Source organism: Notolepis coatsorum (genome assembly GCF_963971535.1).
Source record: "Notolepis coatsorum genome assembly, chromosome: 6".
Taxonomy (NCBI): domain Eukaryota; kingdom Metazoa; phylum Chordata; class Actinopteri; order Aulopiformes; family Paralepididae; genus Notolepis; species Notolepis coatsorum.
In genome coordinates, this window is record NC_140170.1 from 15,763,018 (window position 1) to 15,790,187 (window position 27,170).

The 27,170-nt window shown below is 46.4% G+C and overlaps 1 protein-coding gene across 1 annotated transcript in view; it reads right to left on the reverse strand.

The window, feature by feature from the left end:
* The window catches only part of LOC311229388 (uncharacterized protein), a gene marked incomplete at its 3' end in the record, with an annotated part of 83,629 nt that overhangs the window by 41,056 nt on the left and 15,403 nt on the right, over positions 1-27,170 (reverse strand). The window contains exons 4-5 of the mRNA XM_084315476.1: positions 22,397-22,570; positions 870-1,043 (exon numbers count right to left, since the gene is read on the reverse strand). Coding sequence (XP_084171602.1) covers positions 870-1,043; positions 22,397-22,570 — 348 coding nt within the window. The remainder of the gene's footprint in view (positions 1-869; positions 1,044-22,396; positions 22,571-27,170) is intronic.

Genomic DNA, 27,170 nt, shown 5'->3' on the forward strand with positions numbered 1-27,170 from the left:
TTCTTCAGTGCAAGGGTTCAATTTACAATCAATAATCCATTGTAGGAAAATCCAGAACACTGTTTAGTCTGTGACGACGCGTCGCGATAATATAAAACATTTTCTAACACAGATTCATAATGGTTCTTCAGTGCAAGGGTTCAATTTACAATATACATGTATTCCATAGTAAAGTACAGTTGACAGCTGCGTTAACGTTACAATGCGTTGTGTTCACTCATAGTTAAAGACAGCCGAGGTTGAGTAGTTTCTTCTGATATCACTTTCAAACTCCAAGTGATTAGTTGCAATGTACGCGGAAATGCTGCGTTGTGTTGCAATGTACTACATGCATTTGTCTGAGCGGGGCGAAAGGAAAGGCGCATTACCGTACTGGCGTGCGGTGACGAATGCGGAAGCATTCTTGCACTCTTCCGCTGGCAATAAGCTACACGCGGCCCGGCCGCTGGTCCCACTTCTCTCCCTTAATCCCCCTCTGGTTAAGCGCAGTCGGTTCGGCCGCTTGATCCATCCCCCTCCACGTTGACTATTTCATGCGGTAATCTGTTGACTGATGGACTGATCACTGGCTATTAATTAGTTGCAGTTTTTGTTTTGGTGAATTCTGGGGGGGCCTGTGTGGTGACCTATATTAAGAGACATTCACCAAGGTGGGCTTGTGCCTTTAAGAGTGTGGGTTGTACTGGTTAGGGTAAAGGTTAAATGCCACTTCCGGTTCCGGGTGACAGTTGTTGTTATTGTAAATGCTATGTGCAAGGATAAGTAAAGTATTCAACTCGACCTACGTCTCTGGCTCACTACTTTCTTATCGCCACAATATGATCATATAAGATCAACATAGAATAAAACAGTTTAAACTTTAAACTGACCTGAGAGTCTCCAGTCTACAGTGTGGACTCCCCAGTCCAGCAGAGAGCAGCTTCAGTCCTGAATCCTGCAGGTCGTTGTTACTCAGGTCCAGCTCTCTCAGGTGGGAGGACTTGGAGCTGAGAACTGAGGCCAGAGCTTTACAGCTTCTCTCTGAGAGGTTACAGTAGCCAAGTCTGGATATGCAATAGAGATACCATTAGTTACATTGAAAAGTGGTATATTATTTCTTAATAATAATAATAATAATAATAATAATAATAATAATAATAATAATAATAATAATAATAATAATAATAATAATAATAATAATAATAATAATAATAATAATAATAATAATAATAATAATAATAATAATAATAATAATAATAAAAAGCATTAAGAGAATACAATGTATTAAGATATAAATATACTGGACTACACTTGATCCCCCTAATCCCCCCCCTGGACTACACTTGATACCCCTAATCCCCCCCCCCCCTGGACTACACTTGATCCTCCTAATCCCCCCCCCCTGGACTACACTTGATCACCCTAATCCCCCCCGCCCTGGACTACACTTGATCCCCCTAATCCCCCCCTGGACTACACTTGATCCCCCTAATCCCCCCCCCATGACTACACTTGATCCCCCTAATCCCCCCTCCTGGACTACACTTGATCCCCCTAATCCCCCCCCCCCTGGACTACACTTGATCCCCCTAATCCCCCCCCCCTGGACTACACTTGATCCCCCTAATCCCCCCCCCCCTGGACTACACTTGATCCCCCTAATCCCCCCCCTGGACTACACTTGATCCCCCTAATCCCCCCCCCCTGGACTACACTTGATCCCCCTAATCCCCCCCCCCCCCTGGACTACACTTGATCCCCCTAATCCCCCCCCTGGACTACACTTGATACCCCTAATCCCCCCCCCCTGGACTACACTTGATCCCCCTAATCCCCCCCCCCCTGGACTACACTTGATCCCCCTAATCCCCCCCCCCATGACTACACTTGATCCCCCTAATCCCCCCCGCCCTGGACTACACTTGATCCCCCTAATCCCCCCCCCCCCTGGACTACACTTGATCCCCCTAATCCCCCCCCTGGACTACACTTGATCCCCCTAATCCCCCCCCCCCCTGGACTACACTTGATCCCCCTAATCCCCCCCGCCCTGGACTACACTTGATCCCCCTAATCCCCCCCCCCCTGGACTACACTTGATCCCCCTACCCCCCCCCCCCCGACTACACTTGATCCCCCTAATCCCCGCCCTGGACTACACTTGATCCCCCTAATCCCCCCCCTGGACTACACTTGATCCCCCTACCCCCCCCCCCCCCCTGACTACACTTGATCCCCCTAATCCCCGCCCTGGACTACACTTGATCCCCCTAATCCCCCCCCCCCTGGACTACACTTGAGAACACTGCTGCTGACGATAAAAAACTGTATTTACACAATGCTAAAATTTGCACATTGCTCATTGCACATCACACAACATACTTTTGGAACTGTACTTAGCCATTTTGTTATTCAATTTCATAGTATAATATCTACATCCTGATCTGCAATGCACACTTTTTAGAACTGTATATAGTAATCTTTATTTTAGTCATCTTATTTTATTTTATGCTAAATGTATTGTATTGCACTGCACACTTTTTAGAACTGTATATAGTAATCTTTGTTTTAGTCATCTTATTTAATTCTATGCTAAAATTATTGTATTTTTATTATTGGAAGCTGCAATAGTCGAGGGACCACAATAAATAGATGTTCACTCTTCTTGCTGTAAAGTACTGAAATAAGTGACAATAAAGGAATCTGAATCTGTTCTCCCTGCACACCAACAGCTGCGTCTCTCTGCACCCCTCGGTCAAGCTCCTGAAGTTTGCGGACGATACCACCCTGGTGGGTCTCATCTCCAGGGGGGACATGTCTGCCTACAGGAGGGAGATCGAGAGGCTGCAGAGCTGGTGAAGCTGCAACAACCTGGACCTTAACGCCCAGAACACAGTGGAGATGGTAGTGGACTTCAGGCGGAAGGCAGCCCCCCCCCCCCCACCCGATCATTCTGGGAGGCACCCCGGTGGCGTCTATATTAATCCCAGCCGAAGAGTGCGTCGCGTTTCTCTGATTGGCCATGTGACCGCGGCAGCGCGAGAGAGCGGCAGTGCGGAAATAGGCTGCATCCTCCACGTCAAGAAAGACAGACAGGCATTCTCTGTGACAAACCCTAACCTTAACCAACTCATAAATAATGCCTAACCTTAACCAGCGAAAGAATGCATGTTTATAGCAAGAGATGATAAACGTAAAAAAGAAAAAAGAAAAGAATTGAAGTGATTCGAACTTGTGACCAACCGCACCGCAGGCTCCACAGCACAGCAGCGTACCAGTTGAGCTAAGCGTCGATGGAAAAACAGCGGGGATTACGGCTACATAATGCCGCAAGCTCTGCCGCTCCGCTCCGCGGCTGCCGCGGGGCGTGTCGCGGCCAATCAGGGAAAACGCGGAAGCACTCGGCAGCACTCTTCGGCTGGGATTAAAGAATAGGCACCCTGGTGGCCTCTGTGGAGTCCTGCCGCTTCCTCGGCATGACACTCTCCCGGGACCTGAAATGGGAGCTGAATACCATCGCTCTCAATAAAAAGGCCCGGAAGAGGATGTTCTTTCTGCGTCAGCTGAGGAAGTTCAGGCTGCCGAGGACCATGATGGTCCAGTTTTACACTGCCATCATCCAGTCCATCCTCACCCTCTCCATCATCACCTGGTTCCCTGCAGCCACGGTCAGGGACAAGGCCAAGCTGCAGCGGGTGATACGATCAGCGGAGAGGGTGATCGGCTGCCCCCTTCCCTCCCTCGAGTCCCTACATTCCACCAGGGCCTTGAGGAGGGAGAGGAAGATCATGGCAGACCCCGCCCACCCGGGTCACAGCCTCTTCACCATGCTCCCCCACGGCAGGCGGCTACGGCTGCCCAAGACATTAAAAACACGTCACAGACTCAGCTTCTTCCCCTCAGCAGCTCGCCTGGTAAACCAGTCAGGTGTCCCCCTGCTCCCCCCCCCCCCCCCCCCCTCTATGGCGAGCTGCTAGGGCTGGACTTGTGGACTTTATGCTGCACTGTTAACATGTCTCCAGCCACTGCACTTTACTGTCTTATTGTTGTCTCACTGTTTCTGTCCTGTTTTGCACTTTATTTATTATTTATTATTCTTATTTGTGAAAAAAGTTTATGTTTACTAGAGCAGTGGTTCCCAAAGTCGGGGTCGCGACCCAAAGGTGGGCCGCGAACAGCCACGGGTGGGCCGCGAGATGATTAAAAAAAAATATATAATCTTTTAATTTTTTTTTGTCAGGCCACTGAACTTAGAAGCAGGCCAGGACAGTGTTTCTAGTTGTATTCTAAAATTCTATTCTATTGTATTCTAAAATGTGACTATATGGTTTTATATTAACTTAATAAATAAACAAAAACGAAAAATCTACTTATTTCAACGAACATTTCAAACTAAATAACAGATTATGCACATAAAACGCTGAAAACAACCGAAGCAACAATAGTATTTTAATGAGGCTATTATTATTATCATTATTATTTTGCAACAAGTTAGCCCTCTCATAAATAGCACATATAAATGAATAACTAACTTGAACTAACTTAATAGGATTGAAGTGATATTTGGCTTAAAAAATCGGTCGCCTGGCAAAAAGAAAAGAAAAGAAAAAGCCTGACGATGTGCATTGGGCCGCGGCTCTCTGACGCCTTATTTTCTGGGCCCTGGCCTGAAAAGTTTGGGAACCCCTGTACTAGAGAATAGAGACCCCTTTAGATATTTACAGATTAGGGACTACTACAACAAGGAAATAAAACGTGACAAAGACAAAGATCAGAATGGGATAATTAGGATAATGGTAAAAGCATACGAAGGAAGGAAGGGGGGGGATAGCAGCACTATATCAGGCAATAATGGACAGCAAGGACATCACAACCAAATATATAAAGTAAAAGTGGGAGAATGAATTAGAAACGTAGATAACAGAAGAAGAATGGTACAACATATGTAAGATACAACACACAACCACAGGGTCAAGGATATGGAGGGAGTTTGGGTGGAAAAACATAATTAGATTCTTTATAACACCAGAAATATATACACCAACACAGAAACCATGCTGGAGAAAATGTGGACAGGAAATAGCAAACCACACACACATATTCTGGGGATGTCAGATAATAAAGAACTATTGGGAAGAGATAGGAGCGATAATAAATGAAATAGTAGGATATGAAATACCCCAGACGCGTGTACCTTAATGACAAGCAAGCAGTGCAAGAATGCGGAAGCATTCGTCACCGCACGCCACTACGGTAAAGCGCCTTTCTTTTCAGGCCCGCTTTGGGAGCTGTCGCGCGGAAATAGGCTGTCTATTGCCATTCTCTTTGACAAACTCTAACCTTAACCAGCTCCTTAACAGCGCCTAAACTTAACCCTTCTAACCTTAACCAACTCCGAAACAATGCCTAACCTTAACCTTAACCTTAACCATGCCTAACCTTAACCGGCGAAAGAATACACGTTAAAAAAAAATCACGTTAAAAAAAAAATATTTGATGGGATTCGAACTCGCCAGCAAACGAGCCGTAGGATCCACAGCCATGCAGTCTTGCCAATTGAGCTATTTCTGGATACTGAATAAGGGGCGGTGACTTATATATATTGAGCTCCGCTCGTGTCGAACCAAGGCGGGATCTCATGCGCATGCGCGGGAACCTCGCGCGAGCACGCCGGCGCACGCACGCACCTGAGCGAGCACGCCGCCGCCGGTGCACGCACCTGGGCGCTGGGCGAAGGAAAATGAAAGGCGCATTACCGCACGCCACTACGGTAGAATGCTTCCGCATTCTTGCACTGCTTGCTTGACATTAAGGAACAGGCACCCCAGACAGGCCAAGTATTGTATTTAGGGAACTTAACACAGGAAGGAATTCAGGGGGAAGACAAATACTTGATTAAGATATTACTAGTAGCAGCCAAGAAAGCATTGACGAAAATGTGGTATAGAGTAGAAGCACAGACGAGGGAACAATGGACAGAGATAGTGGGGGGGATACAGGAAATGGAGAGAATCACACATAGGCTGAGGCTACAAGACGAGAAGTTTAAGTCAAAATGGGAGAAGTGGGAAGAGTATAGGAAGAAAAGAAACGACATCACAGGAGAGTGAAAAGGAGACAAGAAGAGAAATAGAAATCGAAATGAAAATAAACTGAAGGTACCAAAGAACCATGTCACTTTATTCTTTTATATCTTTTTTTCTTTTTCCCTTTAGTTAATTTATTTTAGGTCAACTCTTCATTTGATTTTGATATTATTTTCTACTATCAGCTATATCTTTTAGTACTTATCTGTCGAATTGTATTGTACTGTCTTTTATAATTTTTACCGCCAATTGTATTGTTGTATGTGGATGTTTGTTTGTAAATCAAGAAACTGAAAATAAAAATGTAAGTATAAAAAAAAGAAAAAGGTTTATGTACTGTACTGTCGAATCACATTCCATTGTGTTTACATAAATGGCGAATAAAGTAATCTGAATCTGACACACACACACATATACACACACTCTCACACACGGACACACACACACATTCACATATATATATACACACAGACACTTTCATTGAAAAACATAATCTCCTAATGGACAGCCAGTATGGTTTTAGAACAGCTAGATCTACCTCCATGGCATTAATGGAGCTTGTAGAGGAAATAACGGACGGTATAGAGAGAAAGAAATATGTATTAGGAATATTCATTGACCTAAAAAAAGCTTTTGAATCATGAGATTTTACTGAAAAAGATGGACAGGTTTGGTGTCAGAGGGGTTGCTCTAGACTGGCTGAAAAGCTATATTAGTAACAGGCAGCAATTTGTTCTGATGGGTCAGCACAAGTCACAATGCTTAAACATTACCTGTGGTGTTCCACAGGGGTCAGTATTGGGACCCAAATTGTTCATTTTATACATAAATGATATATGTAAAGTATCTGACATACTGAAACTTGTTGTCTTTGCGGATGACACAAACATTTTATGTTCGGGGGATGACCTTCAGCAGCTTTTAGAAGTGGCAAACATAGAAATGGACAAATTAAAAGGTTGGTTCAACACAAATAAGTTATCACTCAATTTGAAAAAAACCAACTTCATGGGACTTCCGGTTCCGTTCCACAGCGCATGGCTGGCTGATTTTTTTGGAGCTCGGCAACCAGGCCACATTATTCCTGAATACGTTTGATTTTTTATACCATTTGATTTTCCAGAAGTCTAAACATACGCAGAGCAAGTTGGGAACCCTGAACGACGTGGATAGGGATCTCATCAGGTCGATATTCCGAGAGGAAACAGGCGCTATCTTGGCTAAGCTAGCGGGCAGGGTGGATGCATTGCAGGAGGAGGTGGCTGCAATAGACACTCGATTAACCGTGGCGGAGGAAGATATGTCCGCGGTCGTGCAGGCGGCTGAGACCAACGCCGCGGGAATATTAAACTTGGAGGACAGGCTACGTGATTGTGAGATGAAGGCGGCAGACCTGGAGGACCGTGGTAGGAGATGCAATGTGAGAATATATGGACTGCCTGATGAAACGGAGGATGACGACCCGATAGGGTACCTTGTGGAAATGGTCCCAAAATGGTTCCCAAAGCTAGCTCGACCTGAGATCGAAAGAGCGCATAGGATCTTTAGACCCGCTACCCAGTTGAAGGGTGGACGTGCAAACCCTCGCACATTCATTTTCTGCTGCCTGAGATTCCAGACGAGACAGCATATACTGAGAGAGGCCAGACAGAAACCTCCGGTTGTGAATGGCTGTACATTGAGATTCGCCGCTGACTTTAGCGATTACACAGCTAAACGGCGAAGAGCATTCGCAGGCGCTATGGATCTGGCACGAGAGCGAGCTGTGGAGGTGTTTCTGCTATTCCCAGCAACGCTAAAGGTAAAGACGGGACGGGGAGAGGTATTGTGCAACCGGCTGTTCAAGTCACCATCCGAGGCGGAGGACTACATCCGAAGAAGCAGCACGGTCGCTCCGACGGGGGGGAGCGGACAGGCCGCGGTGGAGCATGCGCCGAGCGCCGGGCAATGAGGGGCTGGAGCGGGTACCTGAGGCACCTAACATGCTAGCTATCCAGGCTAGCGTCCCTATAGGAGCGGAGCTGATTCCACATGTGGGCGGCTAGCATACAAGCTAACCAAGCTACCGTCCTCACTGCACGTGTGCTTTTAGCCCAGCATTATGGTAATCACATTCGACCGCTGCTTCCTCAATTCTCAACACGGTAATACCTGACTTCTCTATACGGTACTGTTTCAATCACGAACATGATTACGGACTAATTGAATGTAATTCAGACGCCCTATACTCTTATCAGTTTTTTCATTATTATTTATCTCTTGCCCTTTTTATCATCCAACACTTGAACTATCCAGTAAACGGCGCGAGGATTGTTACGTTTGTTTATTATCTTTATTCGGCTCTGACCGGGCGGGATGAAGATCACAATCTTCACTCAAACAGACTGAATATGCTTATGATCCGTCCATTCGAGGGGGTTGTTCCCCTTTGCAACGAACTGTATGCGGGTGGCAGGTCGAGGCTATCCGCTGCGGACAATGTTGTGCATTTAACTCTCCTTCTTGTCATAACAGAATACAAGTCTGTCGCCGACGCTGCGCAGCCCAGTAGCGGCTGGTGCTGTCCCAGCCTTGTAGGTCGCAGCCGGGGGTTCACGTTACTAACGTGACGTTACTTACGTGACGTTAGGTCGAGTTGAAAATGTAATGCTCTGAGATGCTCTGGAGCAATCTCTCTCTCTGTCTCTCGGATCAATCCAATCAAATAATTAACACATGTATATGTTGTCATTTTAAACAACTCGCCATTCATTCATTATGCATCAGCAGCAGCTAAATTAATGTTATAGTCCACATCACAACACAGCAGCGCGTTTTGAATCGCTAGCCTATTATCGTCTCAGCAAGCACAGTCAATAATTTCCGTAGCCGCATTTCTCGGAGACAGCTGTGTAGTGAGAGCGAGAGAGAGAGAGAGAGAGAGAGAGAGAGAGAGAGAGAGAGAGAGAGAGAGAGACTTACTGTTTAGTTGAAACGTCCAGGGCAGATCTAGGGCTTGATAAAGTGTATAATCCACTGTTGATGTATATCCAGAGACCACTGTCCACTGTCCAGACTGCATCCCCCATAATCCCATATAGCTTGTTAGCCAAGTGTTAGCTGCTGTTAGCACCACACAACACAAGTACTTTGATGATTTCTTTGTAGACTGCAAAGTGCAAACTACCTGGCGTTCTATCGCCATGCTCTAAGACAAACTCTAACCTTAACCAACTTTGAAAGAGTGCCTAAGCTTAATATAACTCACGCTCAGCCTCTAAGACAAATAGCTGCAGATTCACGACACAACCTATGATCACAAGTTCACAACAACACAAGTTTACACAACAGAAACTGGCATCGGCCAATCAGAGAGCGTCTCCGCGAAATGCGGCTACGGAAAAAAGTACTGGCATCGCGTCGGCCAATCAGAGAGCGTCTCCGCGAAATGCGGCTACGGAAATTCTTGACGCTGCTGCTGCCTAGACCGCTTCAAATCGCGCCCGGATTCCAACATAATAGTCATATTTCAACGCACAGCGCGTTACGCACTGATTGGCTGTAACGGATACAGCGATCAAACTGTGACGCGCACTCAGAGCGCTATCGCGTCTAGCCCGGGCCGAGAAAAAAAAAAAAAAAATAAATAAAAAAAAAGTGAGTCACTTCCTGTTCAGGAAAACGAGTATTTTTTATTTTATATAGTAACGTTATATTGTGCATTGGAAACACAAACATACTTAAAATGAGTAAATATTATTCATTTTAAACATGTTTATATTATTTATAGGGCTATAAAACTAAAAACAAAAAAATAATTTTTCTTGTTCTCTCATATAACCAGGGCAGGGCCTGAGGGGGGGCGGCGCCCTAGCGCCCCCCAGTGGCGGCCGCCACTGGCGCAGCCTCAACGTGGACAGCACGGTAATGATCAGGGTTTGTTTCCACAATGGTGTTATTTCGACATGTGTTAAGAGTACGTCACTTTAATCAAGTTCAGTTCGGACGAACTATGTTTCATGTGCCTTTTTCGTATGAATAATGTTCTATGCACTGAATTCTATATAGACATAGATTGATACTCTCTGTTGAGAGACGGGGGAGTCCCCCTATTCCTAATTTGTTACAATATACAATTCTGGTTAGAATGGTAAAGTTACATAATGTGGTCCTGGTTGCTGTGACCCGGTCACAGTGCCAGCTGATGTTTGATCGACATCGGACAAGATATTTGAGGGGGGGTGGGGGTGGGGGGTGGGACACGTTTTTTTTTTGTTTTTTATTTCTTTTTGCTCGCTCTATTGTATGTCTGCTCTCGCCCAACAGGTCCTTAGCGTGGGGTTGTGTATATATTGTGGTGCTCTACTTCAGGGGAATCACGTTCAATCATACTGCAACCTGGTTGGACTATGGCTAACTTAAACATCTTGATCTGGAATTAAGGGGGGCTTAATATTCAACATAAGCGCACAAGTGTACTTACATGGATGAAAAGACAGGAGGTCGATGTGGCTTTGCTGAGTGAAACGCATCTTTTAAAGGCTGACAGTGCTAAACTTGCAAACAAATTTGATCATAATATAGGCTCCTCCTCTTTTAGCACTAGATCCCGGGGGGTAGCCATAGTAGCTAAGCGGAAGCTGAATATTAAACTATTAGACGTGTGGTCGGATGCTGAAGGACGAATCACTATAGCGAAAATGGAATACACTAACAGGAAAATTGCTCTTATAGCTGCATACACCCCTAATATGTATGACGCACAATTTTATACTGCACTCACTACAGAGATGCTGAAACTACCTGAGTACTCATTCATAGTGGGTGCTGATTTCAATGCCATGTGGGATCCATTGATTGATAAATCCGGAGATGCTGTAACCCACGATCAAAAGCAGGCGTCCGCGGCCCTACGTGGCTGGTCTAAAGACACAGGGTTATGGATATGTGGCGGGTACTCAACCCAACCTCACGAGACTACTCTTTCTTCTCCGCGAGACATAAAACTTTCTCCAGAATTGATTATGTCTTCTCCTCCCCTAGGCTATTCGATAGTTTTGACGTTGACTTGAAGCCCATTGCACTGTCAGACCACAAATACATCCTCCTTAAGGGTTCACTCAGCAAAATGACGTCTCGTGCCCCTAGATGGCGCTTTAACTCAACACTGCTGAAGAACGAGGAATTTAATCTACAATTTAAAGAGAAGCTCATTGAATTTGTGCAGTTTAATGCTGGTTCGGTACAGGACCCCAGAACTTTGTGGAATGCGGTCAAGGGGTTTATTAGGAGTAATACCAAGCTATTTGCTTCCAATCTCCGCAAGGGGCGTCTCTCCAAGTTGGTGGAATTGGAGGAGCTGCATAAAACAATGATGTCTTCTATGCAGCGCAAATATTCTAACCGACTGGAGCTCCAAATTAAAGTGGTGAAAAAGGAGATAAACTCCATTTTAAGACAACAGTCTGAATTTCAAATGCACAGAACAAGACAACACTATTACTTTCATGGCTCTAGACCAAGTCACCTACTGGCTATGAGGATACGGGCCAGCGATCAATTTGTGGATATCCCTGCCATTAAGAACCAACAGGGGGAGATAACCACCAACCCCAACAAAATCAATGATATATTTCGCTCATTTTATTCCAACCTGTACGAGTCGGAAGTGGTCTTTGATCACGCCAAGCTGGAGGACTATCTTAGTCAAATTAACCTACCACAAATCTCAGAGGAGGACGCAAAGCGGTTAGCTGAACCTATCACACTAGATTAACTCAGGGAAGCAATTGCAGACATGCAGCGGGGCAAGGCTCCTGGTTGGGACGGCATTCCACCGGAACTCTATACTGCGTTTTGGGATATACTTGGTCCCTTATTACTTTCAATGATTTTACACTCAGTCGAGGAGGGCAATTTCTCCAGGGATGTCAATATGGCACTTATATCTGTTCTACTCAAGAAAGATAAGGACCCCACGGAATGTGGCAGCTATAGACCCTTAAGTCTCCTCGGAGCCGATCTTAAGCTATATGCTAAGGTGCTAGCCATCCGACTTCAAAAGCACATGACGTTTCTGGTTAACCCCGATCAGACTGGCTTTATAAGAGGCCGTCTGGTCACGGATAATATCAGACGGTTACTACACGTGATTGACGCCAGTAAGGATGTTGCAACCCCTACGGCCGTCATGTCCTTAGACGCGATGAAGGCCTTTGACAGACTGGAGTGGTCGTATTTATGGGCAGTACTAGGAAGGATGGGATTGGGCGAGGGTTTCATTCACATGATCAAAGTTCTCTACACAGGCCCGTCTGCCATGATCTTGACAGGGAAGCTTTGCTCACCACTATTCGCTGTTTCGCGCTCTTCTAGACAAGGTTGTCCTCTTAGCCCAGGACTCTTTGCTCTTTCACTCACACCCCTAGCGCAGTACATAAGGCAATCCCGGGTTATATCCCCTGTGTCAATTAAGGGCACACATCACCATATCAGCTTATACGCGGATGATGTACTCCTATTTATGCAGAACCCGGCCGTCTCTCTGCCCTACCTTCTCCAAGTAATAGATGACTTTGGCAGCCTATCTGGATTTAAGATCAACTGGCCAAAATCAGCCTTCCTTCCACTCAACGAGGCTGCGAAGGCAACCCTCCTTCCAGCAAATATTCTTATGGTAGATCACTTTAAATGCCTTGGGGTTGAAATATTCCCGACTGTTAACCAGACAGTAAAGTATAACTACTCCAGCTTGGGTGACAGGATTACGAAGGATTTTGACAGGTGGTCCAAATTAAAGAACTCATTACAGGCCCGCGCCTCAATAATTAAGATGAATGTCTTACCTAGAATTAATTTTATCAGCTCCATGCTTCCGTTGTCTCCTCCTGTTGGTTACTGGCAAAAACTGCACTCTGCTGCATATAAATTTGTCTGGAATAACAAACGCCCACGCTTAAAGAGAACCACTGCACAGAGGAGTAAATTGGACAGGGTTTGGCATTTCCGGACTTCAAATATTATTTCCAAGCATACTCTCTCTAAGACCTCTTATCACGTGGTTTGACGTTCAAGCGGCTGTTTCCTGGCGTCCATTGGAGGAGGAGATGGTGTCCCCACACAGACTTCAAGATATCGTGTATACCAACATCTCAATTAAACAATGCAAATTACGATTTGGCCCTCTGATCTCACATGTGATCCAGATTTGGCGTGATACCCAGAGAACGCGCACTAACCGCCATAAATGGCACACGCACTCCCCACTGTTCAATAACAATTTGCTCCTTATTGGACAACGACCCATTAGATTCCCCAGATGGGAGGGGAAGGGTATCCATGTATTGAGGGATATTTTCAACGACTCTGGTATCCGGTCTTTTCAGGACCTATCCAACGAATTTGATCTCCCCGGTAGTTCCTTTTTCTTTTCTTTACAAATGAGGGCAGCTCTAAAGGCTCACGGAGTCCCATGGGACGCTCCACCAGAACGACACCGGTTTCACAAATTATTTTATGACAGAGAGACATCGAGAGGCTTTGTCTCTGACTTTTATCGGCACTTACTTAAGGCCTCATATAAAGACCTACCCTTAGATATGATTTGGAGAAAGGATATCCCTGAGTTGGATATAGATTTTGATTAGGATGCGGTATGGGAAAATATTAGGCTATCATCACGCAACCCAGATCACAACCAAATTTTGTTCATAGGACTTATTTGACCCCCAGGCGATTGAACCTAATGGGTCTCAGGCCTGACTCTCGATGTACCTTGTGTCCAGACGGTGCCATTGGAACATATATGCATATGTACTGGGAATGGCCTCCTGTTGAGATCTTCTGGGAAAATGTCACCACTCAGTTATCAGAGATTTTCTCTCTAACCATACCGGCCTTGCCTTCTGTTTTGTTGTTAAATGATGTTTCTCAGTTGCTGACCTCTGTACAAGTAAAGAGACTCATTTTGGCTGGTCTGACCGCTGCCAAAAAGCTGATTGCCTCACACTGGATACAACCAGATAAGTTATGTCCGAAGGTATGGATTCTCACCTATCTTGATGTTATTTATTTGGAGATTTCCACTGCACGTGTCATAGGTGTTAATGAGGCCAATATCGCGTTCTGGTGGGCTGTGGTGGAAAAACTAAAAGAACGCATATGACTCTGGAAATTGAGTACTGAAGTAATGTTATGTGGATGTCTCACGTGGGGGGTCCTGGGGCGAGAGGGGGAGAACGAGCGTATATTCATATTCATGTATGTTGTTAATTATGATGTTTTGTATTTTTGTTTTATTTATTATTTTTCATTCAATGTTGATCTATGTATATTTTCTGACCCCCTTCTGATCTGGGTCTGGTGGTCGTGGGCTCTGGCTGGCCGTGGTTCGGGGTCTCTGCGGGTCGAGGCACTAAAGAGGCGTGGTGCTTTGGCTCACGGGGGGGCCGGGCTGGGGGTACTCCGGGATGGGGCGTGCGGTTGCCGGGCCTGGAGGTGGAGGGGGCTCGGTAAGCACTTTTTATAGTATATATTTTATTTTATTTGGTATACTTTTACTTGATGACAACCTTTTTGTCTAATCAGTGTTGTGTTAGTTTATGTTTTTGGATGTCTTATGTATTATTGTTATTATTGTGTTGTGAGTTGTGTTGTTTCATGTTTGAAAAAATTGAAAATAAAAAGATTTGGTCAAAAAAGAAAAAAAAAGAAAATTCATGATATTTGGAAATTGTAAAATAATCACTGATCCTCAACTGAAAATTGATAATGTAAAAATTGAGAGAGTATATACAAACAAGTTTCTAGGGGTCTTAATAGACCACAAACTCTGCTGGAAACCCCATATAAAATATTTGTGTTCAAAGTTAGCGAGAAGTATTGGTATACTGGGCAAGACTAGATATATCCTGAATCAGAAAACTCTATATACATTATATTGCACACTCATTGTACCATATCTATCATATTGTGTTAAAATCTGGGGAAATACTTATAAAAGCAACTTACAAAAGATATGCACACTGCAAAAAAGAGCCATACGGATAGTACATCATGGTAGATATTTAGATCACACAAATAGTCTGTTTGTAAGGAGTCAAACATTAAAATGCATGGACTTAATCAAATTCAAATCTGCACAAATTATGTTTCTGGCAATAAAAAACGAATTACCAAGCAACATTAAAAAAAAAAATCACAGCTAGAGAGCGTTTATAATTTTAGAGGGACATTAGCTTTAAAGCAACCTACAACTCTTAAAAGTATGTGCATTGCAGTTTGTGGGGTATCACTCTGGAATGGTCTGTGTTATGGTTTGACACCGACCCCAAACGCAACAACACAAGAGAGTAGGATTCAGAGTTGCCAAAAACAAGGGCTTGTTTATTAAGACTAAATAAACAGCACAGACTTTGAAGAGTTCAAACAAAGACTGGAATACAAGCAAGGATGAATGTTGCTGCTCTGCAGCTTCTCCCGGGATGGTAGTCAGGGGAAGCAGACGCTGACGTCAGAGCCGCTCTGCAGACTTCTCTCGGCAGAATCTCCGAGGTGGTTGCGGGACCGAGAGAGAGAGAGGGAGCGAGTTAACTCAGAGTGCAGGTGGAACAGAGCAGGTGAACAGGAGAGGTGACTTGTACCCGAAAACAGAGTTATCCAAGTGACTGAATCTTCGGTGTAAATACACACTGTGAGTAACGTTCCAAACACAATCCCAAGTGATAGATATCTTCGGTGCAAAATAAACACTGAGAGCGAAGTCCCAAAATACAATCCAATGTGATAATATCTTCGGTGTGTAAACACACAGTGGGAGATGTTAGGCCAAAATATTATCCCAATGAAACAATCCAAAAAAGGCTAAACGCTGGGTGAGTGACTGTCTGATAAAAAGCTGGAAATCTTCAGTGTTATATAAACACGAAAAACGGAATTGGATCAAAGACAGTCATAAAAAACTCACCCAGGCGTTGTGCGTAAAGAGCGTTGGAACAGAACGGAGCGAGCGCGTCGCCACAGGGAAAGGGTGTCCAAGAGGAATGCTTCTTGAATATCCTGGAGGCAAAGCACAGGGAAACAACAGCAGGCAGCAGGAACGGCGAATGCAACTGAAATATCAAAACGATCCAACAAAACTTGAATGGGGAAACGGGGTATAAATAATACGGGAATGCTTAATTGACAAGCAGTGACAGCTGAGGGATGTGATTGATAAGCGTGTGGACGGGGGAGAACCAATCAACGACGTCTCTGGGAAGAAGCGTGTGAATAGGGGAATGAAATGATTAACAGAAAACAAATGGAAACAGAGCGAGTAGGCTTAAAGGAACAGAGCGAGTAAGTGAGCAAAGGACAAAAACCTCACAGTACCCCCACGGGAGCCACCCGGCGACCAGGCCGACCCGGCTCGTCAGGATGGGCACGATGGAAGTCAGTGATCAAGCCGGGATCCACGATGAGCTGCCGGGAGACCCAGCTACGCTCCTCCGGGCCGTAACCCTCCCAGTCCACCAGGTATTGGAACCCCCGGCCCCGCCGACGAACGCCCATCAACCGGCGGACCTGCCACTGGGGGTGACCATCCACCAACACGGGAGGTGGAGGATCAGGAGCTGGAGGCATAAGGGGACTGAGGGAGACGGGCTTAACCCGGGAGACATGGAACACAGGGTGAATGTGCATGGACGCAGGAAGTTTCAGGCGTAGGGCCGCCGGACTGAGTACCTTCAGGACCTCGAAAGGGCCGACGAAACGGGGGTTGAGCTTCTTGGCCGAGGACCGAAGCGGGAGGTCCCTTGCGGAGAGCCACACCCTCTGCCCAGGGAGGTAAGTCGGCGCAGGAACCCGGCGCCGGTCGGCACCACGACAGGCGCGCTCAGATGTCCGGAGCAGCGCGGTCCTGGTGATCTCCCAAACTCGTCGGCAGCGGTCGAGGTGGTCCTGCACGGAGGGAACTGCCACTTCCGCCTCCTGTGCGGGGAAAAGAGGGGGTTGGTAGCCCAGGGAAACCTCAAATGGTGAGAGGCCGGTGGCGGAACTGACCATTGAATTGATGGAGTATTCAACCCAGGGAAGGAAACGGCTCCAGGATGCCGGTCTCTCGGCTGCCACACACCGAAGAGCAGACTCCACGCTCTGGTTCATCCTCTCCGTCTGTCCGTTAGTCTGGGGATGATAACCAGAGGAAAGACTGACCGTCGCCCCCAATCCCTTGCAAAAGGCCCGCCATACCTGGGAGGTGAACTGGGGCCCCCGGTCAGAGACGATGTCCTGGGGAAACCCATGAAGGCGGAACACGTGGTGAGTCAGGAGGTCCGCCGTCTCGGCCGCCGAGGGAAGCTTGGAAAGGGCCACGAGGTGAACCCCCTTGCTGAATCGATCCACCATGGTCAGAAGGCAAGTGTTCCCCTGGGAGGAGGGAAGACCTGTGACGAAGTCTAGCGCCACATGTGACCAAGGACGGCTTGGAACGGGAAGTGGCTGTAAGAGCCCGGAGGGTGCCTGGTGTGAGGCCTTGCTGCGGGCACAGACCGCGCAGGCCAATACTACGAACTCCTTGACGTCGTTCCGCATGGTGGACCACCAGAAACGACGAGCCAGGAAGGAGAACGTGCGATGGACGCCAGGGTGGCAGGCGAACCGGCTGGTATGGCCCCAAAGCAGTACCCGGGACCGGACAGAGTCGGGGACGAAGAGACGATGAATAGGAACGTTGCTTGGAGCACGCTGGAAGCGTAGGGCACGTCTAACCACACCCTCGATGCCCAAGGTGATGGCTCCAACCACTCGGGCCTCCGGGAGGATGGGAGTAGGGTCCTCAGAGGGTGGAGCCCCCTTGGAGTGTAACCGGGACAGGGAGTCGGCCTTCGTGTTGCGGGAACCGGGACGGAAGGTCAGCGAGAAGTCGAACCGACTGAGGAAACTGGCCCATCTCGCCTGCCGACCGTTGAGGCGCCTGGAAGCGCGGATGAACGTCAGGTTCTTGTGGTCCGTCCAGATGGTAAAAGGCTCCTCGGCTCCCTCTAGCCAATGACGCCACTCCTCCAACGCAGCCACGACCGCCAGCAGCTCCCGATTGCCGGTGTCGTAGTTCCTCTCGGCAGGGAGGAAACGACGCGAGTAGAAGGCGCAAGGATGTACCTTCTGGTCCGAAAGAGAACGTTGGGATAGGACAGCGCCCAGTCCAGTATCCGAGGCGTCCACCTCCACAATGAACTGCCTCTTGGGGTCAGGGTGGAGCAGGATAGGGGCGGAAGTGAACCTCTTCTTGAGGGAGCGGAACGCAGCACATGCCGCTGGGGACCAGTCGAACGGCAGAGCGGGGGAGGTCAGCTTGGTAAGTGGCTCCGCCACTTGACTGTAGTTCCGGATGAACCTTCGGTAGAAGTTTGCGAACCCGAGGAAACTCTATAACTCCTTCCGAGTGGTGGGTTCAGGCCAATCCTCCACAGCTTGGATCTTGCGAGGATCCGCTCGGGTCAAGCCCTTCTCAACGATGAAGCCCAGGTAGTCGACGGAGTCGGAGTGGAAACGGCACTTCTCCGCCTTGACGAAGAGCCGATTGTGGAGGAGGCGCTCCAGCACACGGCGGACATGCTGGATGTGTTCCTCGAGGGTCCTGGAGAAGATGAGGATGTCGTCCAGGTACACCACCACGAACACCTCCAGCATGTCACGAAGGACGTCGTTCATGAGTGCCTGGAATACCGCCGGGGCGTTGGTGAGGCCGAATGGCATCACTAGGTACTCGTAGTGGCCCCTGGGGGTCTTGAAGGCGGTCTTCCACTCATCGCCCTCACGGATACGGACAAGATGGTAGGCACTCCGGAGGTCCAGCTTGGTGAAGACGGAGGCCTGGGTCAGTGGCTCGAAGGTGGAGTTCATGAGAGGTAGCGGGTACTTGTTCTTGATGGTGATCTCGTTGAGCTGGCGATAGTCGATGCAGGGTCGCAGGTCCCCATCCTTCTTACCAACAAAGAAGAAACCGGCCGCCACCGGGGAGGAGGAAGGCCGAATGAGTCCTGCTTCCAATGACTCAGAGATGTAGAGATCCATCGCCTTCTTCTCCGGAACGGTCAGACTGTAGAGGCGGCTGCCGGGAAGGGGAGCCCCTTGGCGGAGGTCGATGGCGCAGTCATAGGGGCGGTGAGGTGGAAGGGCCTGAGCCCTGGATTTACTGAAAACCTCCAAGAGGTTGTGGTACTCGGGAGGTATGGACGAGAGGTCCGGAGGCGACTCACCAGCGGACCTCCGGGGCGGGGGACAGGACGCCGCCTGCAGACACAGGGCGTGACAAGAGGAGCTCCAGCCCTTGATGGTACCGGAGGACCAGGCGATGTGGGGCTCGTGCAGCGCGAGCCAGGGCCTACCCAGGACCACCGGGACAAGGGGGGATTGGGTGATGAGGAACTGGATTCTCTCGACGTGGTTCCCAGCGATGGTCAGCACGACTGGGCCGGTGCGTTGAGAGATGTCGGCCAGGCGGTGTTGGTCCAACGAAAAGATCTCCAAGGGCCTCACAAGGTCCTCAAGTGGGATGTTGGCTCGGGTAGCAAACTCGAAATCGAGGAAATTCTCGTCTGCCCCAGAGTCGATGAGGGCCTCCACCGTGGCTCGTTGGTCCCCCCAGGCCAGGGTGACGCTCATCAGATGGTCAGGTGGTGCGCGGCTCTGGCAATGGGAAAAACGGCTCACCAGGATTTCCCGGGGTCTCGGCGAGCCTGATCTTTTGGCCGGGTGGGGCAGTCGGCGATTCGGTGTCCCTCCCTTCCGCAGTAGAGGCAGAGACCGGACCTGAGCCTTGCCTCACGCTCCGCCTGGCTCAGATGAGAGCGTCCCAGCTGCATGGGTTCCTCCTCGCGAACCGAACGGGAGGACCCGCTACCACCAGTTGTGTTGAGGACAGGGCGTCCAGGAGTGACGTCATGCGTCCGGGGAATCCGGGGTACCTCAGGAGGTAACAGTCGGGTCCTCTCGCGCCTTCTCTCCTGGAGGCGTCCGTCGATGCGGATGACGAGGCTAAACAGGTCCTCGAGGGAGTCGGGCACCTCCCGGGTAGCGAGCTGGTCCCGGACTGCGTCACTGAGCCCCCTCAAGAAGGTTAGGCGAAGTGCAGGGTCGTTCCATCCACTCTCCACCGCCGCCAGTCGAAACTCCAGGACGTAGTCAGTTACCCTGCCGCTCCCCTGTCGGAAGGTCCCCAACCGGGCTCCAGGGTCCAGACCTCGGGCTGGATGGTGGAACACTCTGCGGAGCTCCGCCACGAAGTCTGGATAGGAGAAAAAAAATCTGCATCCATTGCCCAGGAGGAAGTGACCCACTGGGCAGCATGGCCTGAAAGCAAGTTCGTCATATAGGCCACTTGGGACCCTCTAGCAGTAAAACGGCTTGGTTGATGACGGAAAACCAACTCACATTGCATGATGAATGTGGCACACTCCTCGGGATTGCCGTCGAACAGCCGTGGGACGGAGAGACGGGGTTCCCGAGGTGCGGGATCAGCTGGGGCTGCGGGGAATGCTCCTGAAGGATGTGAGGGAAGTAAAGCATTAACGGTGTCGCTCAGCGAGTGAAGCTGAACGAGAATACCAGATTGTTGTCCCGCCAGAGCGGCCAGTGACCCTTGAATAGGCAGGACCTGTTCCCTGAGATCCTGCACCGCAGCCGCAGCCCTCTCTAGTTGGTGGCTGTGATCCTTGGTCAACTCGATTTGATTAGCAAGTGCGGTTCTGACCCTCTCTGTGTCGGCTGGGGTCGTCATTTTGGTTGGATCGTAATGTTATGGTTTGACACCGACCCCAAACGCAACGACACAAGAGAGTAGGATTCAGAGTTGCCAAAAACAAGGGCTTGTTTATTAAGACTAAATAAACAGCACAGACTTTGAAGAGTTCAAACAAAGACTGGAATACAAGCAAGGATGAATGTTGCTGCTCTGCAGCTTCTCCCGGGATGGTAGTCAGGGGAAGCAGACGCTGACGTCAGAGCCGCTCTGCAGACTTCTCTCGGCAGAATCTCCGAGGTGGTTGCGGGACCGAGAGAGAGAGAGGGAGCGAGTTAACTCAGAGTGCAGGTGGAACAGAGCAGGTGAACAGGAGAGGTGACTTGTACCCGAAAACAGAGTTATCCAAGTGACTGAATCTTCGGTGTAAATACACACTGTGAGTAACGTTCCAAACACAATCCCAAGTGATAGATATCTTCGGTGCAAAATAAACACTGAGAGCGAAGTCCCAAAATACAATCCAATGTGATAATATCTTCGGTGTGTAAACACACAGTGGGAGATGTTAGGCCAAAATATTATCCCAATGAAACAATCCAAAAAAGGCTAAACGCTGGGTGAGTGACTGTCTGATAAAAAGCTGGAAATCTTCAGTGTTATATAAACACGAAAAACGGAATTGGATCAAAGACAGTCATAAAAAACTCACCCAGGCGTTGTGCGTAAAGAGCGTTGGAACAGAACGGAGCGAGCGCGTCGCCACGGGGAAAGGGTGTCCAAGAGGAATGCTTCTTGAATATCCTGGAGGCAAAGCACAGGGAAACAACAGCAGGCAGCAGGAACGGCGAATGCAACTGAAATATCAAAACGATCCAACAAAACTTGAATGGGGAAACGGGGTATAAATAATACGGGAATGCTTAATTGACAAGCAGTGACAGCTGAGGGATGTGATTGATAAGCGTGTGGACGGGGGAGAACCAATCAACGACGTCTCTGGGAAGAAGCGTGTGAATAGGGGAATGAAATGATTAACAGAAAACAAATGGAAACAGAGCGAGTAGGCTTAAAGGAACAGAGCGAGTAAGTGAGCAAAGGACAAAAACCTCACAGTCTGGATGCGAATATAAAATTAAGCAAAAATATCAATACATTTAAAGGTAGCTATAAACAAGCACTTATGGACACATATAAGAGAGAGGCGCTTGAGCAGTAATGTGACTGCCTATTATTTTTTCTCATTTGGATATTTGGATATATAAAAAAACTGTACTTTTATTTTATTTTTTATATTATTTTTATTTTTATTAAATTATAATGTCAAATATTGTAAGGAAGGGGCAGGGCTTGATAAGTTGTTTTACTTCCCCCTGTTCCTTCTCGAACACTTATTGTATGGAAATGGTCTTTGACTATTTACCTTTTTGTTTTTTAAACTTGTTTTATGTTTCTATGTTCGAGACCAATCAAAATCAAAATCAAATCAAAAAGACACAAGTGAAAACCACAAAGACACACAGGTACTAGTATTTAACCAACACATCAAATGTACATATTTCCTATTCATCTGATGTTTTTAAAATATGTTTTACATGGTTGTCTGTTGAACTGGTCCAAAAACACTAACCTGAGAGTCTCCAGTCTACAGTGTGGACTCCCCAGTCCAGCAGAGAGCAGCTCCACTCCTGAATCCTGCAGGTCGTTGTTACTCAGGTCCAGCTCTCTCAGGTGGGAGGGGTTGGAGCTGAGAACTGAGGCCAGAGCTTCACAGCTCGTCTTTGAGAGGTTACAGTCACCAAGTCTGGATATGCAATAGAGATACCATTAGTTACATTGAAAAGTGGTATATTATTTCTTAATACATAATAATAACAATAACAATAACAACAATAATAATAATAATAATAATAATAATAATAATAATAATAATAATAATAATAATAATAATAATAATAATAATAATAATAATAAAAAGCATTAAGAGAATACAATGTATTAAGATATAAATGTACTGGACTACACTTGATCCCCCTAATCCCCCCCTCCTGGACTACACTTGATCCCCCTAATCCCCTCCCTGGACTACACTTGATCCCCATAATCCCCCCCCCTGGACTACACTTGATCCCCATAATCACCCCCTCCTGGACTACACTTGATCCCCCTAATCCCCCCTCCTGGACTACACTTGATTCCCCCTAACCCCCCCCCCCTCATGGACTACACTTGATCCCCATAATCCCCCCCTCCTGGACTACACTTGATCCCCCTAACCCCCCCCCCTCATGGACTACACTTGATCCCCATAATCCCCCCTCCTGGACTACACTTGATCCCCATACACCCCCCCCCCCCCCGGAATACACTTGATCCCCCTAATCCCCCCCCCCCCCCTGGAATACACTTGATCCCCCTAATCCCCCTCCTGGACTACACTTGATCCCCCTAATCCCCCCCTCCTGGACTACACTTGAGAACACTGCTGCTGACGCCAAAAAACTGTATTTACACAATGCTAAAATTTGCACATCACACAACATACTTTTGGAACTGTACATAGCCATTTTGTTATTCAATTTCATAGTATAATATCTACATCCTGATCTGCAATGCACACTTTTTAGAACTGTATATAGTAATCTTTATTTTAGTCATCTTATTTTATGCTAAATGTATTGCATTGCACTGCACACTTTTTAGAACTGTATATAGTAATCTTTGTTTTAGTCATCTTATTTTATTCTATGCTAAAATGATTGTATTTTTATTATTGGAAGCTGCAATAGTCGAGGGACCACAATAAATAGATTTTCACTCTTCTTGCTGTAAAGTACTGAAATAAGTGATAATAAAGGAATCTGAATCTGTTCTCCCTGCACACCAACAGCTGCGTCTCTCTGCACCCCTCGGTCAAGCTCCTGAAGTTTGCAGACAATACCACCCTGGTGGGTCTCATCTCCAGGGGGGACATGTCTGCCTACAGGAGGGAGATCGAGAGGCTGCAGAGCTGGTGCAGCTGCAACAACCTGGACCTTAACGCCCAGAAAACAGTGGAGATGGTAGTGGACTTCAGGCGGAAGGCAGCCCCCCCCCCACCCGATCATTCTGGGAGGCACCCCGGTGGCCTCTGTGGAGTCCTGCCGCTTCCTCAGCATGACACTCTCCCGGGACCTGAAATGGGAGCTGAATACCATCGCTCTCAATAAAAAGGCCCGGAAGAGGATGTTCTTCCTGCGTCAGCTGAGGAAGTTCAGGCTGCCGAGGATCATGATGGTCCAGTTTTACACTGCCATCATCCAGTCCATCCTCACCCTCTCCATCATCACCTGGTTCCCTGCAGCCACGGTCAGGGACAAGGCCAAGCTGCAGCGGGTGATACGATCAGCGGAGAGGGTGATCGGCTGCCCCCTTCCCTCCCTCGAGTCCCTACACTCCACCAGGGCCTTGAGGAGGGCGAGGAAGATCATGGCAGACCCCGCCCACCCGGGTCACAGCCTCTTCACCATGCTCCCCCACGGCAGGCGGCTACGGCTGCCCAAGACATTAAAAACACGTCACAGACTCAGCTTCTTCCCCTCAGCAGCTCGCCTGGTAAACCAGTCAGGTGTCCCCCTGCTCCCCCCCCCCCCTCTATGGCGAGCTGCTAGGGCTGGACTTGTGGACTTTATGCTGCACTGTTAACATGTCTCCAGCCACTGCACTTTACTGTCTTATTGTTGTCTCACTGTTTCTGTCCTGTTTTGCACTTTATTTATTATTTATTATTCTTATTTGTGAAAAAAGTGTATGTTTACTGGAGAATAGAGACCCCTTTAGATATTTACAGATTAGGGACTACTACAACAAGGAAATAAAACTTGACAAAGACAAAGATCAGAATGGGATAATTAGGATAATGGTAAAAGCATACGAAGGAAGGAAGGGGGGGGGGGGATATCAGCACTATATCAGGCAATAATGGACAGCAAGGACATCACAACCAAATATATAAAGGAAAAGTGGGAGAATGAATTAGAAACGTAGATAACAGAAGAAGAATGGTACAACATAAAGATACAACACACAACCACAGGGTCAAGGATATGGAGGGAGTTTGGGTGGAAAAACATAATTAGATTCTTTATAACACCAGAAATATAGGGCAACTATACACCAACACAGAAACCATGCTGGAGAAAATGAGGACAGGAAATAGCAAACCACACACACATATTCTGGGGATGTCAGATAATAAGGAACTATTGGGAAGAGATAGGAGGGATAATAAATGAAATAGTAGGATATGAAATACCCCAGACAGGCCAAGTATTGTATTTAGGGAACTTAACACAGGAAGGAATTCAGGGGGAAGACAAATACTTGATTAAGATATTACTAGTAGCAGCCAAGAAAGCATTGACGAAAATGTGGTATAGAGTAGAAGCACCGACGAGGGAACAATGAGAATCACACATAGGCTGAGGCTACAAGACGAGAAGTTTGAGTCAAAATGGGAGAAGTGGGAAGAGTATAGGAAGAAAAGAAACGACATCAGAGGAGAGTGAAAGGGAGACAAGAAGATAAATAGAAATAGAAATGAAAATAAACTATGAAGGTACCAAAGAACCATGTCACTTTATTCTTTTATATCTTTTTTTTCTTTTTTCTTTTTCCCTTTAGTTAATTTATTTTAGGTCAACTCTTCATTTGATTTTGATATTATTTTCTACTATCAGCTATATCTTTTAGTTCTTATCTGTTGAATTGTATTGTACTGTCTTTTATAATTTTTACCGCCAATTGTATTGTTGTATGTGGATGTTTGTTTGTAAATCAAGAAACTGAAAATAAAAGTTTAAGTATAAAAAAAAGAAAAAAAGTTTATGTACTGTACTGTCGAATCACATTCCATTGTGTTTACATAAATGGCGAATAAAGTAATCTGAATCTGACACACACATACACACTCTCACACACGGACACACACACACACACATATACACACACAGACACTTTCATTGAAAAACAGAATCTCCTAATGGACAGCCAGTATGGTTTTAGAACAGCTAGATCTACCTCCATGGCATTAATGGAGCTTGTAGAAGAAATAACGGACGGTATAGAGAGAAAGAAATATGTATTAGGAATATTCATTGACCTAAAAAAAAGCTTTTGATACAATAGATCATGAGATTTTACTGAAAAAGATGGACAGGTTTGGTGTCAGAGGGGTTGCTCTAGACTGGCTGAAAAGCTATATTAGTAACAGGCAGCAATTTGTTCTGATGGGTCAGCACAAGTCACAATGCTTAAACATTACCTGTGGTGTTCCACAGGGGTCAGTATTGGGACCCAAATTGTTCATTTTATACATAAATGATATATGTAAAGTATCTGACATACTGAAACTTGTTGTCTTTGCGGATGACACAAACATTTTATGTTCAGGGGATGACCTTCAGCAGCTTTTAGAAGTGGCAAACATAGAAATAGACAAATTAAAAGGTTGGTTCAACACAAATAAGTTATCACTCAATTTGAAAAAAAACAACTTCATGATATTTGGAAATTGTAAAATAATCACTGATCCTCAACTGAAAATTGATAATGTAAAAATTGAGAGAGTATATACAAACAAGTTTCTAGGGGTCTTAATAGACCACAAACTCTGCTGGAAACCCCATATAAAATATTTGTGTTCAAAGTTAGCGAGAAGTATTGGTATACTGGGCAAGACTAGATATATCCTGAATCAGAAAACTCTATATACATTATATTGCACACTCATTGTACTATCATATTGTGTTAAAACCTGGGGAAATACTTATAAAAGCAACTTACAAAAGATATGCACACTGCAAAAAAGAGCCATACGGATAGTACATCATGGTAGATATTTAGATCACACAAATAGTCTGTTTGTAAGGAGTCAAACATTAAAATTCATGGACTTAATCAAATTCAAATCTGCACAAATTATGTTTCTGGCAATAAAAAACGAATTACCAAGCAACATTAAAAAAATGTTCACGGCTAGAGAGAGTGTTTATAATTTTAGAGGGACATTAGCTTTAAAGCAACCTACGGTACGTACAACTCTTAAAAGTATGTGCATTGCAGTTTGGAATGGTCTGGATACGAATATAAAATTAAGCAAAAATATCAATACATTTAAAGGTAGCTATAAACAAGCACTTATGGACACATATAAGAGAGGAGCTTGAGCAGTAATGTGACTGCCTATTATTTTTTCTCATTTGGATATTTGGATATATAAATTTTTTTACCTTTATTTAATTTTTTATGTTATATTATTTTTATTTTTATTAAATTATAATGTCAAATATTGTAAGGAAGGGGCAGGGCTTGATAAGTTGTTTTACTTCCCCCTGTTCCTTCTCGAACACTTATTGTATGGAAAT